Source organism: Gallus gallus, chromosome 3, assembly GCF_016699485.2.
Source record: "Gallus gallus isolate bGalGal1 chromosome 3, bGalGal1.mat.broiler.GRCg7b, whole genome shotgun sequence".
In the NCBI taxonomy this organism is placed as follows: domain Eukaryota; kingdom Metazoa; phylum Chordata; class Aves; order Galliformes; family Phasianidae; genus Gallus; species Gallus gallus.
This window is the reverse complement of record NC_052534.1, coordinates 45,255,253-45,271,138: the sequence shown is the minus strand read 5'-3', so window position 1 is coordinate 45,271,138 and position 15,886 is coordinate 45,255,253. Positions and strand designations below refer to the sequence as shown.

Below are 15,886 nucleotides of genomic sequence, written 5' to 3'. Positions count from 1 at the left end.
ATTTCTGCACTTTTGCCTATGGTATTACGCGTTACTTCGCTTTTTAATGGAATTCATTATTCTCCTGGTCGCAAAACCAAGATTTGTATTGTCTCAAGTCCTGCTTTCTTTTCTAGCCATAGAGAAAGGCCACTACTCAAAGCCACCACACCTCCTGGGCCTGTCTCCGTTAGCGTGCAGGCTACACGCTTTCCACCCGGAAAATCCGTGCTGTGTGCGCGCGCAGCAGCCCGCCCACTGCCATCACGTGACAGAACCCTCTGGGCGGAAGTGCTCTCCGGCTTCCGGAGGGAAGTGCCGGGCTCACCCAAGATGGCGGCGCCCAGGGTTCTCTGAGCGCCCGGGAGGTGACTGTCGCCTGAGGTCGTGGCGGGCGCTGGCTATTCATGGCGCTGGGCGGTCGCGGCTGCATGTTGCTGGCGGCTGGCCGGCTCCAGGCGTGTGGAGTGGGTAAGGTCGGCTGCTCTGCCACTCTCCAAACCAGTCTTCTCCGGTAGGAGGCGTCGCTCCCCCTGTGCTGCCAGGTCGGGTGTCTTGGTGCTGCTGCCGATAACGGCTGCTGTGGGATGGGGCGGCGGCTGGCAAGCGGGGCCTTGAGCCTTGGCCTGGCGGAGGGGTATCCGCTGCCGTTCTGGAAGTAAAAAGTGCGTAGCAGAGTGAGTTTGCAAGCCTAAGGTGGTACCATGATTGGTGATGATCAGCTATTGACGGTATTTAACTTCTTTGGTAGTGCACTTCTTGGTTCCTTGTGCAGTTCACTGTCAGTATTTCTTAGTCTAAATCATAGAAGTCTGGTAATTATTCTCCAGTTCGTGTTACATGCATGCATCTTAAAACATAGTTGAAGTTACACATACCTTCAAGTTATAGCTTACACTCCATCTCAGAAGTTGAAGAAAGAGGCTGAGGCCTGATAACCCATCATTTTGTATTTGATCTACTGCTTGTGTACTATATCATTCCTAACTCTTTGTTTTTGTTTGTTCGTTTTTTCCCTTCTGTGTTTAAGGTTTCCGTTATTCGTCAGCTACAGCTGGCCTCAAATCTGTGAGTGACATAGACACAAGGGAGAATGAGGTTGTTTCCCCAGATTTCACTAACAGGAACCCTCGGAACCTCGAGCAGTTGGCACTTGCTAGGAAGGAACGTGGCTGGAAGACAACATGGCCAAAGCGTGAATTCTGGCATAGGTGAGTCAGAAGACCACTAAAGAAGGTGAAGGCTCCAAAATAAATAAGAATTAAAAAATATGTACTATGTGGAATTTCCATAAAATGTACTTCTTGGGTTATTGAATGAGTTAACCCTTCGGCTGTTCTTAATTGATAGATACCTTTTATGTTCAAAGAGTAATAGATTGTCATCACATGCAAGTTAATGTATGTTTAAGATCTTTCTATCTTTAAGATAGCAATATTGATTAAATAACTGCAGTTTAACTTAGGATTCTGATAGTCTTGTGCTGACCATGCATCATTGCCTTACTTGAGATCCTTGATTGGGTTTTTTTTTTATTTTTTAAGAAAATGTTGATTGCTTGTTGCCTGGAAAACAAGTACATCTTAAGCTGGGGAGTCAATATCATTATTTTCTTCTTGAGAGAAGAACTATGGACTGTTCATTCATATCTGAAAACCTGATTTTTTTTTTTCCCAGATAGTCCAATAGAAAATATTGTACTGTTAATAGATTGTAGTTGTTATGGCCTAGCAGTGCTGTTTGGCCATAACAACTTGCTATTCCTTACAAGTTGCTCCCATCTGTATAGCAATAGACTTTAAGAGGCTTTATGACAAACCTAGAGTTGCTTTTCAGTCAGAGCAGCTCCCCCGTGCAGGCAGCAGTACAGCATTGTACAGATGCACAGTGCTTGTTTTTGGGGTGAGTGCGTGTGAAGCACTATAGGGCCAGGCACGTGATTGCGGAGAAGTCGCTCTTGGAACTTCAGTCTCTTTAACTGGTAAAAGGAGTCCTATTTTATGTCCAAATAAAGTAAGAAAAAAAGCCTGCCAAGTTTATAAAAGCAATATTAAGAAATCATTATATTAATAGTTCCAGTGCACTCAATGTTATCTCATAAAGCAAATAACTTCAGTTACTTACCGTATATCAGTGCGTTCTCTCTTTAGATCTGGGAAAGACATCATCCTGCGTGTTGCATTTTTTCCCTCACCCAGGTTACGGCTGGAGCGGACACAGCATTATGTAGAAGCCTTTGTGGAGCGCAGTAATGGCAACGTTGTGTTATCTGCCTCTACCCGAGAGTGGGCTATAAAGAAGCACCTGTACAGTCCTACGGGCGTTACAGCCTGCAGAAACCTCGGCCGTGTTATGGCACAGCGCTGTTTGGAAGCGGGAATCAACTTTGTGAACTTCAAAGCTGTTATTCCTTGGGAACATCGTTGTGACTCGGCAAGTACCTGTCTCCTTATATTCAATTTGCCTTTTTTCCCCTTTCTAAACACCGATCTGTGTTTCTGCACCATTAGTGCATTCTTATGTGGCTTGACAGTCCAAAGGGTAACCTTGACAAGCTACACGCTCTGCGTTCGCGGTGATATTTGGGTGCTCACTGCTTGCTCTCTATTCACATCTCTGTCTTCCCACCCAGATCCAGGAATTTGAAAAAGCGATGACGGAGGGTGGTGTCGTTCTGCGGGAGCCGAGGAGAATCTACCAATAAAATGGAGACCATCGGGACAACTTCCAAGGAACAGCACTCGCTTCCTTAGGTGTGGGTCCGGGCACAGCGAGGGACTGGAAATGGAAGGAGTTGGAACATGGCATCTAATAATAAAATATTTGTAAATAAATAGAAGTGTCGAATTCATGACTATGAAATTACCAACATCTTCCTTCTAAAACTGGAATGAAATGCTTATCACTTTGGTCCCTGTACGTCTGACTTGGCAAAACGCAGTTACCACGTGAAAGTTCAGAACAGTAACGAAGTTTTGTGAAGTACTTGGTGAAAAAGAAAGCCGGAAGGTTTACATTCCCCTAACCGTGCCTCGTAGTCCTCTTGCACCCCATGGCGCCTCCTTCCAGGCCGAGGAGCACAGCTGCGCGGCGCTCCGGCCTGTATGCGCCTGTGCGCGCCTGCGCCGGCCCGGCAGCCCAACGGGCGTGGCGGGGCGGAGCGTGGTGTGGCACAGCCTCACCTGAGCGGAGCGTGCTCCCCCGCGGCAGCCATGGATGTGGGGGCGGCGGACTTCGCGCGCTGCCTGCCCTGCCTGCAGGACCGCGTCGGCCGCGCCGCCTTCCTGGGTGAGCGCTGCGCGCTCGGGTGCGGCGGTAGGCTCTGCTGTGTGGCCGCTGCCTGTCCCGCCGCCTTCGGGCCTGCTCCTGGTCGGGGCGCTGCGCCTCTGAAACTTCACTCTCTTGCTGTGTGTAAATGAAGGAATGCACCGAGAGGCGCTCCAGCAGCTCTTTCTCCACAAAGGCCCCGTGGCAGACAGGAGAGCAGAGGATGCTGTTCTCATATATTATGAATATAATGAATAATACTGTGTTTTGAGGCTCCCTGTGTGGCAGCTGCCCTCATGCAGCCCTGCTTTTGTGGTAGTCGATCCCATTAGTTTAGAGCTTGCTCTTTGTGGGTTTGAGGAGAGGTCCTTGCCCAGATGCAGGTGAAATGCATGCTTCCTTTATTCAGTGTTGTTATGTGTTGTTTTGGAATTCCTTCTCTCGTAACAGGCTTGGACATGGAGTTTACCGGCCTACATTCAGCTTTCCCACAAAATAACCAGCCCAGGTAAGGCTGTTGGACTTCACGTGCAGGGAAGAGCTGCTGCTCAGGTGTTGTGGAAGAGAACCTGTGCACTGCAACTCTTCTTACTCTCGTCCCCTTCCCCCCCCATTTATTATGTATCAGCTTGTTTGACTCCCCAGCTGAGCGGTACCAGAAGGTCAGGCAGAGTGTGCAGCGCTTCACCATCACGCAGCTGGGTGAGTGCCGTGCTGATAGGAGGCAGCCTTCCCTTGTCCCCCTCACCTCCAGCCTTCTGCTGAGCCCTGCAGGCAGCTGTGTTTGTGTTCTGTGCACAGGGCTGTTGGTTTGCTTTGGTTGGTCACATGATCTTCTCTGAAGTTGAATACAGTCAGCTTTCTAATGTTGTAACTAACTTGAAGTCCAGTGGGCCATATACTTCTCACTGGTCTAAAGTTGTTAGTGAAGGAGAAAGGTGCACTCCTTCAGGGTCATTGCATCACGTTATCAATTGTCACAGCATTTGTAGATATCAACCCAACATCATCTTTCAATTAAAGTTTCTGTCTTGCAGGGCTAGCAATATTCTCAGAAGAAAATTCAAACAAGTAAGTAAAAAGCATCTTTTCCACGTGGCCTCGCAGTTACCTTTTAAAATGAAGGCAGTGTGGTTGTACTGTTATGCAGAAGTCCCTTGGGAAGGGTTATGTAATTTCTTGTTGTTATCTTCTAGTGGAGTTTTCCTTTTTGTTGTAGGTATGTGGTGCATTCGTACAATTTCTTTCTCTTTCCCTCAACTTTGGGAGTTACGGATGCTGAACTCACCCTCTCCACATCTAGCATCCAATTCCTGTCTCACTATGGCTTTGACTACAATAAGGTAGGTAGTCTCTGTGCTAGGAATCTAGAACAGAGGAAGTCTGCAATTACAGGAGAATTTAGTAATAATGGCTGCATGCTCGGAGTAAAAAGCTTCTTGCTAATGTATGAATACATAGTGTGGTTTATTATCAATGGGGAGAAGGAGCAGTGGTTTTCTGAAGTGCCTTAGAGTCAATAACCACGTCTTTGTCAGCCTAAGGCACATTTCCCCATTTCTGAAGAACAAGAGGCATCTCTAGTGAGCTTACAAGTCCGTAAAGAGACTCCAGAGGTTGTCTTTGCTGAACGTGAAGGTGGGAAGCTCTCAGTTTACCTGCATCTTTTCTACAGCCAGATTTCCCATAAAATTCTGGCTATGTTGTTACATAAGAGTACTGTTTAGCAATTCTAAGCAGGTAGCATGGTGTGATTTTTATCTTGACACATGAATTATCTCCAAGGGAAGGTGAAAGCACAGCAAAAATGCGTGTCTTCCTTTATGTACGCATGTATCTTGAATTACCAACAGTTGGTATTTTCAAAGAGTTTTTAAAGTGTTTTTAAATGAGACATGTTTTTAAAATGAGACACATCCTCACCTTCCTAATACTTGCCAGGTTTGAACCTGGCCGTGCTGTTCTCTTATCTGGTGCAAGAAAGTCCAGGGGAGAATAATCAACCTGGCATTTTGTCCCCCTCAGTTCCTGAAAGATGGAATCCCATACATGAATGAGTTACAGGAGAATATCCTTAGTCAACGTCTCTTAGAGGGTAACTGGAAAGTCTGCAGGTGAGTATTATTCAGAGGGATGGCTCCCATAGTGGCACTGCTGACAGCTGTCTTTTCTCAGATCATGTTTTGTAAAATGAGTACACCTGTTGATCTGAATGCCTTGCTGGTTTGTCTTGAGAAGGACTGAGATCACAGAATCACAGAATGGCTGAGGCTGGCAGGGACCTCTGGAGGTAATCTGCTCCAGCCCCTGCTCAAGCAGAAATACCAAGAGCTACTTGCTCAAAAGCTGCCTGGACATGGTCCTGAAGATCTCCAGCGAGGGAGGGAGATCTTCAAAAATCTTACACAGCCTCTCTGGGCAACCTATTCCAGTGCTTCTTTGCTTACACAATAAAGAAATGCTTCCTGATACTTAGGTGGAAAAGATCATAGGATACAATCTGGATATTTGGCTGAATAGTTGGGAAATTCTGCATTCCCACAGCACGGTGTGAGTCTCCATCTATGGAAACAGACAAAATAATTCCCCCCACTCCTTCTTCATCCCTGATCCTGCTCTAGTGCTCTGAACCTGAATGTGGTGAAGAAGGCTATTGATGAAGTGACCTGTTGGATAGCAGCAGCCAAGGAAGGGGACACAGTGATTCTGCAGGATCTGAGCGGTATGAATCAGGGTGCCTTCCTGTGGGCTCTGAGTGGCTTCGTCACTTCTACTGCTTGTTTTTTCCTCCCTCTATCTATGCCTCCGTTCTTGTCAGGAATTTGTCTCTGAGCTCTGCTTTTGTGCTGTTGTGGCATTGGGTTTTCCTGTGGCAGAGATGGACGTCTGGGTGCTTGGACCAGAAGTGCTTGCTTTGCAGTCATTGAATTCCATTGCGTGTTTCAGAGTAGCAGCTGGATAATTCATAGTTGCTCTGAAACGGGAAAGCTTTGGATTTGTCTGCAGTGGGTTTGTTTTCAGTACAGGGTGATTTAGAAGAAGATGGGTCTTCATCCAAAGTATATTACCACCCTTGTGCAGCAGCAGGAAAGTCCCACAAAACCACAGGGTACCTCATGCTAGTGGGGATAGAAGCCCACTTGCAGCCCATGTTGCTCTTACAGTTGTCTTCCTCTCTCCACTCATTTTCAGTTGGTCTTACAGGAATGTACTAAGATCATATCATTCAGGACTGTTTTTTGTACCCTTGAGCAGAACCATCTGATTAGTCCTTCTGTCTAGAAAAAAAAAGTGTTTTCCTAAATAGAATTATTTGCACCTCTAAAGTTTTTACTACTTCTTTTCTGTCTTAGATTCTCAGATGCTTGATGTTCAACTGGTTCTGCGACAAGCCCTCCCAAACGTTTGGACACAGCCTCTTGGAGACAATGAGGTGAGCTGTAACCTTGGACCTTTTGAAAAGAGAGTTTCTACCTAGATAGGTAGGACTGACATTCCCACAGAGACTTTGAAATGTTGCTTGTGCTTTTAGTGACAAGAGCCCAAGAGGAGAAGGCAGTGACAAAGGAATGTTCTGGGAAGTGTCGATTCTGAATCCCTTTTCTTGGGATCTCACAGAATTGAATAACTTTGCTTTCTGTTTCCCCTGTAACCACAAAATACCTTGAGTGAGAAATACTTGTCCTTGGGGCAGTTCTGCAGAGACCCTCCCGCTGCCTTTGAAAAATCTCTCCTGTAATACCTCTGCAAGAAATAGTTTTCAGCCTTTAGTGTGTTTTCTTTGCTGTATAGTTGCTTTGAAGACTCTCACTTTTATACGTCTTGCTTTAGTGGGCTGTGCCTTTTCCATCTTTACATTGGTATTTTCTATTTGATGCAGTATTTTCTGAATTAAACCAATGGCTGCAGACATTTTAGAACGTGGCACAATAGTGGTAGCAGTCAGTTGCTTAGAAATGGATTACAGAGGGTGTTTTTTTGTTGTTGTTGTTTTTCTTATTTTCCTTGCTTTAGTTCTGTTTTGGCTTGATAGCCATTGTCAGTAGAGTGACAGACTTACCCAGCCTGCTCACCTGAAGCACAGCCTTTGGGGATTCAGTTGGTGCAGTGCTCTTTTTTTTGTTATTCAGTTCCATAAACTTATAACATTGGCATAAAGGTAATCTGAATTATGTTTATTTGTGGTCCAAACTGTCTGTGATAGGAGCCATCCTCTTAAAAAGAAAAGCATTAATAAGGCACCATTAGAAGAGATACCGTGTTACTGGAACACTGACCTCAGTAGGGAAGAGAAGTGAGCCTGGCTGTTCTGAGGTCTCAGGAATGCGTGTTTTCTCTTTTCTTTTCTCCATTTTTCATAGCCTAGAAGTGGATCTTGAGTCCTCAGCATCCAGTACACACGAGTAACGTGGGAGGCTGATATCTGGTAACTTTTATTTCAGGTAATGGTGAAAAAAGTGAGTCTGCAGCATCGTCGCCTTCTGGAAAGCTCTTCTCACGACTCCTGTCAGAAAGAGCTCATTCTCACATCTGCCCGGGGCTTTACCAACCTTTTCCAGATAATTGTTAGAGCTAAAAAGGTAAAATGACCCATCAGTGCTCTCATTTATTTATTTTTAATCTTTTATTTAACTTGCTGCTCTGGACGTAAGGGTGTGATAAAAGATGAAGTAGCTTGTATTAAATGACTCAGCTCATCCAGTGTGGTCATCCTGTTTAGTTGTCAGCTGTCTACTTGAGTAAACGCAAGAGTCTGCAATGCTGGATCCTTGTTACAGCACGAGTCACCACCTAACAAAGCTGAGCACATTTTTGCCTCTTGGACAAGTTAAGATTTCTAGCATGTGGCAGACCCGTTTCTTGGACCACGCAGACCATTGTAATTATAGATGACAATTCTTGTGTTCTGTATCCAGATTATTGAACGAATTTCAGTTTCAGAGGGCTTTGTGGGTGATAAGGAGATGAAGTCCTTCCCCTTCTGGATAGGACTGTAAATCTGATCACTGGAAGGTACTACCACTGCTCAGTTGAACTGGGAATCTACCCCATAGTTCCTTCAATCCACTCAAAATAGAGCACTGGTGAAAAATACCCTCTTCAGAGAGCCCGCAAGTCTGATTTCCTGAAAGTACTAGTCTTGATACAACTCGTGCAACTTGAATTACTTTTGGGAGGAAAGGATTACAGCTGTTGAGCAGGCCTGAGGTTGGTTACATCTGAGTCCTTCTGCAAAGCTGTGCTTCAACAGTTTTTCGTTTGTTCTTCCAATAGCCCCTGGTGGGACACAACATGCTGATGGACCTCTGTCATCTCCATGACAAGTTCTACAACCCCCTGCCAGGTAATGCTGTGCATATCTGCTGTCCCCAGGATCTGTGCCCCCGGCAGCTGCCCTTGCAGCAGGGATGGGAGGGTGAGAGACAGTGGCCCTTCACCACCCCAGCCACCCACAAAGCGTAGCAAGCAACAGTGCTGGTCATCTATCTCTTCTGTGCCCTGTTGGAACTGGGAATCATTCCTCTGAGTACACTTCCTTTTCTTAATTGTTTGAAATACTATTGGCTTCTTCTCATTTTTGTTACGTCTTTATTTGTTTGCTTTGCTTTCAGAAAGCTATGAGGAATTTAAAAAGAATATTCACCACCTGTTTCCTGTCCTCATAGACACCAAGACTGTAACAAAATCCATCTGGAAGGTGAGATGGAAAGATCTTTCTATGTGAACTTACATCTCTTTGATCCAGTAAAGAAGATTACCTTTCCTGAACGTGCGATGGTCACGGAGCTGTGACCAGTTCTAAGTGTTGTCTGATTTCAGATCCCATTTAATGAGGCAGCAAGATCAGTGAATGAACTCACGTGGTTTTCTAACCTAGATTTGTTTTACAGAACTACCAGTTTCCTCGAGTATCTAATCTTCTGGAGGTGTATGAGGTTTTGTGCAGGTCAGTGGTGGGCTATACAGCTTCTGTAGTCCCTTTGTTCTTGTGGGAAAAATATTTTGTATGTTTATAATTTTCCTGTTCCTCGTCTTCCTAAATTTAAGAGCAAAAGATTTGCTCGTATTTGTTATAAAGTAATTGTGGAATAATTTATTTATTTTGTTTGAAGTCAGTTCTCATATAGCACTATGGGACTAGGCTCCATAAGATGTATTGTAGTTTCTGCTGTGTAACTGCAGAGTATCAGGGCGGTGGGCATGGAACAGGCTGCCCAGGGCAGTGGGCAGAGCCCTAAGTGCTGGAGTTCAAGGAGCAGTTGGACACAGCTCTCAGACAGAGGGTTTGAATTCTGTGTGGTTCTTTGTGGAGCCAGGGGTTGGACTTGATAATCCTTGTTGGCTCCTCCTAACTCGAGATATTCTCTGCTTCTAGTTATGTGGTTGTAAAGATGCCTGTATTCCAAAATACCAAGCAGGACTTCATACCTTTGTAATAGCTTTCCTCCTTTATTTAATTGGTCTCAAGGTTTGCTTGCAAATAGCCTTATACACAGCTGCACAGCTACGTGTTGCTGATGGCATGTGATGAAATGAGTGAGTTTAAGTTCTCAGTGAAAACACTGATTTCAAATACCAGCTCTCAGGAAAAAGCTTCTCTTAGGACTTAGCTGAAAGCAGTAACAGTACAGTAATCTAGTGGAGCATCAGTAGATCATAGAATGGCCTGGGTTGAAAGGGACCACAAAGATCATCCAGTTTCAACCCCCCTGCTATGTGCAGGGTCACCAACCACCAAACCAGACTGCCCAGAGCCACATCCAGCCTGGCCTTGAATGCCTCCAGGGATGGGGCATCCACAGCCTCCTTGGGCAACCTGTTCCAGTGATCCTGGTGTGTTAGAACATGTACCTTTTTTACACTTGTTCTGTGGATAAATTGCTTGTGTGTGTTGTAAATACTTGGTAGGAAAAGCAGAATTTCCCTTCTTAACCTTCTCCTCCCTCTCCCAAAAATCAGATACAAAATTAGAGCTTATAAAAACAGTATTATTCTGTGGTGGGTGTTACTGTTTTTAGCTGTTTCAGACTGCAGTTTCTCAGAGGTCCTGTGTTTTTTGTTCTTTTATGTCAGCCATTCCGTGGGTATCAATTTAATCTGGCCCACTGATTTTCAGTTTAATTCACATTTTTGTGTGCAGTTGGAACAAATATGCTCCTTTGCAGGTTTGAATGGGAGACTGAAGTAGTATTTAGGAGTTAGTTTTCAGAAAAACTGGAGGATTTCATTCAGCAAAGAATCTCATCCTTCTCATGGGATGGTTCAAAAGTTCCTTCTAGAACGTTCAGTAGCTTTTTCTAAAACGAAGCCACAGGTTACTAAGAGCAGACATGTAACTTTGTCTCTAACGTACTGAGGAAGGACATAAATCTTACATCTCCATTTGTCTGCAGCAGCGACCTAAATCCCGTGGATCCAACGTGTCCAGTGATTGCTTTTGCAAGTGACTCTGCACGATACGGTACAGTTTTTAAGCACACCTTCCAAGCTGGGGGTTCTGTTTTACTCTGTGGATGTCCACAGACACAGCATCAGTGAGTAGGAGTAGGACTGCTGAATCTACATCAAGCTGCTGATACGCAGTTCCCATGCCATCAGTAGCATTAAACACAATTTGGTTTAGGTCTTCAGGGAAGTTAATTTTGATCTTTATGTGCATCTCACTAAGCTCTTCAGACATTGGTATAAGTGCTGCCTTTTTGTTGGGGTCATTTGGGATCATAGATGCGCCATAGGGTGTAAGGGCTTTAAGGGGAGGGAGGGAACAGCTGAGCAATGGGGGAATAAACAGCAGAATGGATCTTACAGACGTTAAGGTTCTGTGGCCAAGCAATTTCCACAGTGTGCTAGAGGTGTTTGTTTCTTGTTGGTTTTGTTGGACGCTTACAGCTGAGAAGGCGGCTCCTCACGAGGCAGCGTATGATGCATTTCTCTGTGGCTCAGGTAAAATGCTTCTTCAACCCTTCTTGAAAATCTTCCTTCAAAAGTGTCAATTCCTTTCCTTTCCTGCTCTGTGGCTCTGTTGTTTATTTAATGGTAAGTAGCATCTGTTTCTATCATCTTCTTGGTAACTTAGCACCTCTGCTTCCTAAAGAAATTTCCATTCGTTGTGTTTGTACAGTTTTGTTCTAATGCCACCTCTTTGTTCCTCCCAGTCCTTCTGAAGTCAGCTCATTTGCTGCTGTGCGAATTAACAGAGTGAGTGGAGCTTAAGGGTTTATTGACAATTGTTACGTGGAGGGGTCGTACGGAAGACGAGTCGTGAGTTGGCTCTGGCTGACGTTTGGTGGTCAGGCCTTCCTTTTGGATAAAAGAGAGCGTGACTGAAAATGTCACCGTTCTAATTAGATTGTTATTTTATAAATCTGAAAGTAGTAGCTTTATGTCAAAGCTGACATTTAAAAAAAAATGAAATTGGGGGCCGTGAAATTGCTCAGAGGTTGGGAAATGGCACAGTGAATCCTTTATCCTGGGATGAGCTCTCTCGGGGTCAATTCACTTGGTTAAGGGTCAAATCATTTTCCATTAGTTTCCACTTCTGAAATCTGTGTGATTCAGTGACTTCAGTTAAGCTACTGTTCAAATCCCTTCCCTCTGCTTGCAGCTTTTTGGCTTCTGTAGATGATGCTAAGGTTCGAAATACCCGTTTTCTCACTAATGTAGGGCTCTGTGCTTCAGGGAGTGCATTGCTGGACGAACAAAACATTGTTCCATTTTGTTTTCTGATGCAGCGATGCAGCGACGGCCAACCCTTCTTTCTCTCAGTATCTCACCATGTTAGCAGAGTATTTCAACAAGGTGAATTTCATCCGAGGTGGCGTCTCGAGCATTGTGCGTATGAATTGCAGGTCTGTAACCAGGTGGTGGGATATGTAGGTCCGTAGCCCAGCTGATGCATTCGTTAGAGGAGAGCATTCCACCCTTGCCTGGGCCTACCGTGGCAGAAGTTGTCCCCGTGCAGGTGGCACAGATGACCTTTCAAGTCGTCACTGAGTTCAATTTCCACCTTATGGAATTTGTTAATCTTGTTATCCTGTAAGATGGCCTTAGTGCCTTTATGCTGCACTGACTTGCTGTGCTCTGGCAGAGAGCTTGCTGTTTCTCTGGTTGGTTTTTTTTTCCTACACAATAGTCGTGAGTTTGCTTTTATGACTCACATTTAGAAAAAATCCTGGGGCAGAAGAAACATAACCTCACACCATCAGCTGTATTGTACAGAGGGCTGCCTTATTTTTGTGTTGCATTTTGCACGTTTTCTGGTTCTGCTGGTGGTGTTCCTGCAGCATTTCTGGATGCAGATATGTCTCAGTATTGCACATTTTTCCAGAATTTTTCTGGGGAGGATGCTTCCTGCCGATACCCCCCTCCCTTGGTTGTCTGTGTTCGAGGTTGGCCACGGCTGGATGAAAGGCAGATCTACCAGGAGCTACAGCCTCTTTGTCGCTTTGATATTAGGCGGCTCTCAGAGAACCAATTCATTTTGCTCTCCAATAGATTTAAGCAGTAAGTAACCAGAAAACCCTAACTTTCTGTACCTTAATCCTCTCATCCAAGTTCTCTCCCACTCTCTTGCATCACTCTATATAGACGGAGAGATTCCTGCCCTGATCTGTGAGATTCCGTAAGCAGCCTGTGAGTCATGGTTAATGACATCTGTTCTCCTTACAGTGTCATTCGTGTTCTGCATGATTACAAAGATCACCCTAAGCTGCAGATCTCTGTCTATCGCCACTGGAGGCACTCTCCGCATGTGAACTGCTTGTTAAAGTGAGTTAGGGAAATCACATGAATGGGGAGGAGGGGGGAAAGGCATTTCTTTCAGTGCCTGGGCCCTGTCACAGGAGCAGTGTGCTGCTCTCTGGCCATGTCCCAGAGAACAGGGGATTCAAAAGCAGGCTCCTGTGCTGACTGTGGGTTGCTGCTTGTGAGCTTTCACTGCTGGGCAGCTGGACATTAATCTTCATCTTTATTAACTAGGGGAGGTTTCCCCACGGATAGCACAAAACTATATGCTATGGTAACAGACAGAGGATGACCTTGATAAGCTGCAGTGCCAGCTCTGAGCGTGGGGGAAAGAGGCAGAGTCTCCAGGTGTGGGATGGCTGTGTTTCTTTCTACAGAAGAGCTGAAAACTCAGTAGTAGGAGAGAATTCTAGATTCACAGTATGTCTCTGGAGAGGCAGTGACAGCGTTGCTTGTCAGTGGTGCATTTATGGCCTGACGGAGTCTGGAAAAGAATCAGTTTTGAACAAGAACAAAATTAACAGTATTTTATCATACTTGCCCTTTAGAGTCTCTGGTATTGTGGCGCTTTGGTCTCTGTTGGCCTTTGTGCTCGGAGGAGCTCCTTCCTGTTCGCCATAAAGGACTCTCTCAGATGAGCCCTGAGGAACAGATTCCTTTTTTTTTGAATGTTTGTTTGTTTTGTTGTTTCATTTTCATTTCATTCAATAAAGCACGAGCAAAAAGAATAGTGTTTTTAATTGCCTTCTTGGAAAGGTGTTTTCGAACAGGATGTATTGGGTCCAGGTTTTGTTCCTTTGTAATCTGCTCAAAGCACAGAGGTGCAGATTGTTCTTTTATGACCGATTTGCTTTGATCTTTTATTGGTTCTTTGCAGCTATTCATCAGCCAGTTTGTTCTCAGTGCTTGCTCTGCTGCATAGGACACATTTGTGCTGAAGTTCTGGAAGTTATGAAATGAACGAGACTATTTTTAACAGCGGTTGTAAAGCGGGGGAAATGTCACTGTTTACCAATTGGAAACAGGCAGAGTTGATGCAGAAACCACTCTGGAGGCTCATGAAGTATTATGGAGAATATAAAATGACTTGCAGTGCTGTGAGTGCCGTGTATTTCAGGGATAGAGCTGAAGGTAATCACAGCTAAAGGGAATTTATTGACTTCCAATTTGTAGAATATACACAGGTCAGGTGAGTTGGCATCGATTTCCATTTGCTTCTAGTGCTCAGCATGTGAGCGCTCCTTTACCCGCAGATACCACGAGGTGTGCACTGTTGATCAGTTGCTCTGATAGAGCCGCTGTATCTGTCAGCCCAGGGACTGCAAGCTGAAGAACTTCTTTTTTTAAAAACAAATTTCCTTCTTAAAAACAACCTGCTGATCCGTGATGTCCAAATAACAGTCTTTAGATTTCATGGGTCAGCACCTGACGCAACAGTGCCTGTAGTCAAATAATATATAGAATCTGCATTTAGTTCACTCTAAAGTGCTTATTGCTGCAGAGGACCTTGCAGCGACGGCAGTATTGCAGTGTGCTTGGCACTCTGCTGCTCATGGTTAGCTGCTCTGCTGATGTGCTGGAGAAAAGGGCACTGTATCTTCAGATGTGGTTCCTGAGCTCAGCACAGCGTTGCGGTTTGCAGCTCTCATTTCATAAGACAGCTCCAGCCAGGCAAGTAACGGATCTGACTTTTTTTTTAACCCCTGCAGTAATGGGGTTTTCTGTCACAGCGTTCCTTTAAATACCCGTGCAAGTATCTCCCTGTTTATTCTGTCATTCTTCTTGTCTTTTAGCATCGCTAGAGATCCCCTTGTATCAAGGAAAGCACAGGCTCCGAACTGCGTGGTTTGGGAAGGTTCCTACTTGCAGCTAGCTACTTAAATGTGGGGGAGATAAAGCCTCTTGCTTTTCATCTTTACAGTCTAGGGAGTGTGAGATTATAGAAGCTGTTAACTCTGAGAAGCTCCGCAGTTTTTAAGAGAGCAGGCACTTTGATTTAAGTAACAAAGAAATCGATTGTGCTGTCTTTGAGTTCTTTTCTCCCCTTTCCTTTTCCAAATGACAGGCAGACAAACAGCAAATCAGCTCCTAGCTCTACTGATTCCTCTCTTGCTTCATCCTCCACAGAAACAAGCTTTGCTTCCGAGTAAAGCAGAGATCCTCTCACCCCTTTTTGAGAAAGAGCCCTTAGGTCTGACCATGCTTTCCCCTCTTCCAAGGCACAGGGCTGCCTCCTGAAGTATCATATTGTAGCAAATCAAGGCTTGGCTTTCCTGCATTAGGGTTGGGAGAACTTAAAGCACTGTAGATCCACTAGATGCTCTTACTGCGTATCAGTTAAATCTGCATTCAGCTTATATACGTGAAGAAGAAACGTGAGCAGGTTGAATATATTCTGATCTCCCTTGGGGGAGGACTTTCAGAAACAAGTTGCCAGTGTGTAATAACCCAGGGTCACTCGCTCAGAGCCTTCTGAAGACATCAGTCAGATGTACCAGCAGTCACCTCCCATGAAACAGTTTAGCTGGGGGCCAGACTGACAAATCAGAGCAGCAACTTGTAGCTGTGGGATCAGATTTTCAAATTTTTCTGAGCGGGTTTAGATCAAGACCGAATCTCCCTGGTTGTGCCAACGTGGCCATTCTGACCTCAGCTGTCGCTTTTTCTCCAGACCAGGAAATTGTTACCAACCGAAGTCGGAAGTACTAGAAGTAGTTCTTGTGGTGCACATTGGTACGTGCCTTCTACAAGGAGTGGGGGCACTTCTTCTTGCATCACCTCAAATTGGCTTCACAAGTTGCCTCATCACTCCAGCACTCAAGAGGTGCACCTCAGAGTTGCTGAGTGGCTCTGAGTGCTGGCAGCTCAGAAATCAAACCTGCTGCCTTCTGAATTC

At 45.1% G+C, this 15,886-nt stretch overlaps 2 protein-coding genes across 7 annotated transcripts; both read left to right on the top strand.

Moving 5' to 3' along the window:
• The first annotated feature begins 286 nt into the window (after positions 1-286).
• On the top strand, positions 287-2,813 carry MRPL18 (mitochondrial ribosomal protein L18). Its single transcript, XM_419623.7, has 4 exons — positions 287-450; positions 1,010-1,190; positions 2,178-2,412; positions 2,612-2,813. The coding sequence occupies exons 1-4, from the start codon at positions 387-389 to the stop codon at positions 2,681-2,683; spliced, it is 552 nt and encodes a 183-aa protein (XP_419623.2). The 5' UTR covers positions 287-386; the 3' UTR covers positions 2,684-2,813.
• Positions 2,814-3,114: 301 nt separating this feature from the next.
• On the top strand, positions 3,115-13,737 carry PNLDC1 (PARN like, ribonuclease domain containing 1). Of its 6 annotated transcripts, none has more exons than XM_004935572.5 (19): positions 3,115-3,267; positions 3,697-3,754; positions 3,875-3,948; positions 4,284-4,317; positions 4,466-4,589; positions 5,272-5,360; positions 5,868-5,968; positions 6,600-6,679; positions 7,689-7,826; positions 8,521-8,590; positions 8,859-8,944; positions 9,138-9,193; positions 10,644-10,708; positions 11,137-11,190; positions 11,403-11,445; positions 11,979-12,078; positions 12,575-12,750; positions 12,916-13,014; positions 13,539-13,737. In XM_004935572.5, the coding sequence occupies exons 1-19, from the start codon at positions 3,192-3,194 to the stop codon at positions 13,609-13,611; spliced, it is 1,596 nt and encodes a 531-aa protein (XP_004935629.3). In that variant the 5' UTR covers positions 3,115-3,191; the 3' UTR covers positions 13,612-13,737. The 6 variants fall into 6 exon arrangements, with proteins under 6 accessions (XP_004935629.3, XP_040554089.2, XP_426152.6 ...); XM_040698155.2 differs by having other exon boundaries at positions 11,137-11,283; XM_426152.8 differs by having other exon boundaries at positions 10,641-10,708.
• Positions 13,738-15,886: the final 2,149 nt, after the last annotated feature.

What these genes read in the sequence shown, in the direction of transcription:
- MRPL18 (XM_419623.7), top strand. Translation starts at nt 387, where the DNA reads ATGGCGCTGGGCGGTCGCGGCTGCATGTTGCTGGCGGCTGGCCGGCTC. An exon ending in GCTCCAGGCGTGTGGAGTGG is followed by an intron (nt 451 to 1,009) that starts GTAAGGTCGGCT and finishes TCTGTGTTTAAG; the next exon opens with GTTTCCGTTATTCGTCAGCT. An exon ending in AAGCGTGAATTCTGGCATAG is followed by an intron (nt 1,191 to 2,177) that starts GTGAGTCAGAAG and finishes TCCCTCACCCAG; the next exon opens with GTTACGGCTGGAGCGGACAC.
- PNLDC1 (XM_040698154.2), top strand. Translation starts at nt 3,192, where the DNA reads ATGGATGTGGGGGCGGCGGACTTCGCGCGCTGCCTGCCCTGCCTGCAG. An exon ending in CGGCCGCGCCGCCTTCCTGG is followed by an intron (nt 3,268 to 3,696) that starts GTGAGCGCTGCG and finishes CTCTCGTAACAG; the next exon opens with GCTTGGACATGGAGTTTACC. An exon ending in GTGTATGAGGTTTTGTGCAG is followed by an intron (nt 9,194 to 10,640) that starts GTCAGTGGTGGG and finishes ATTTGTCTGCAG; the next exon opens with CAGCGACCTAAATCCCGTGG.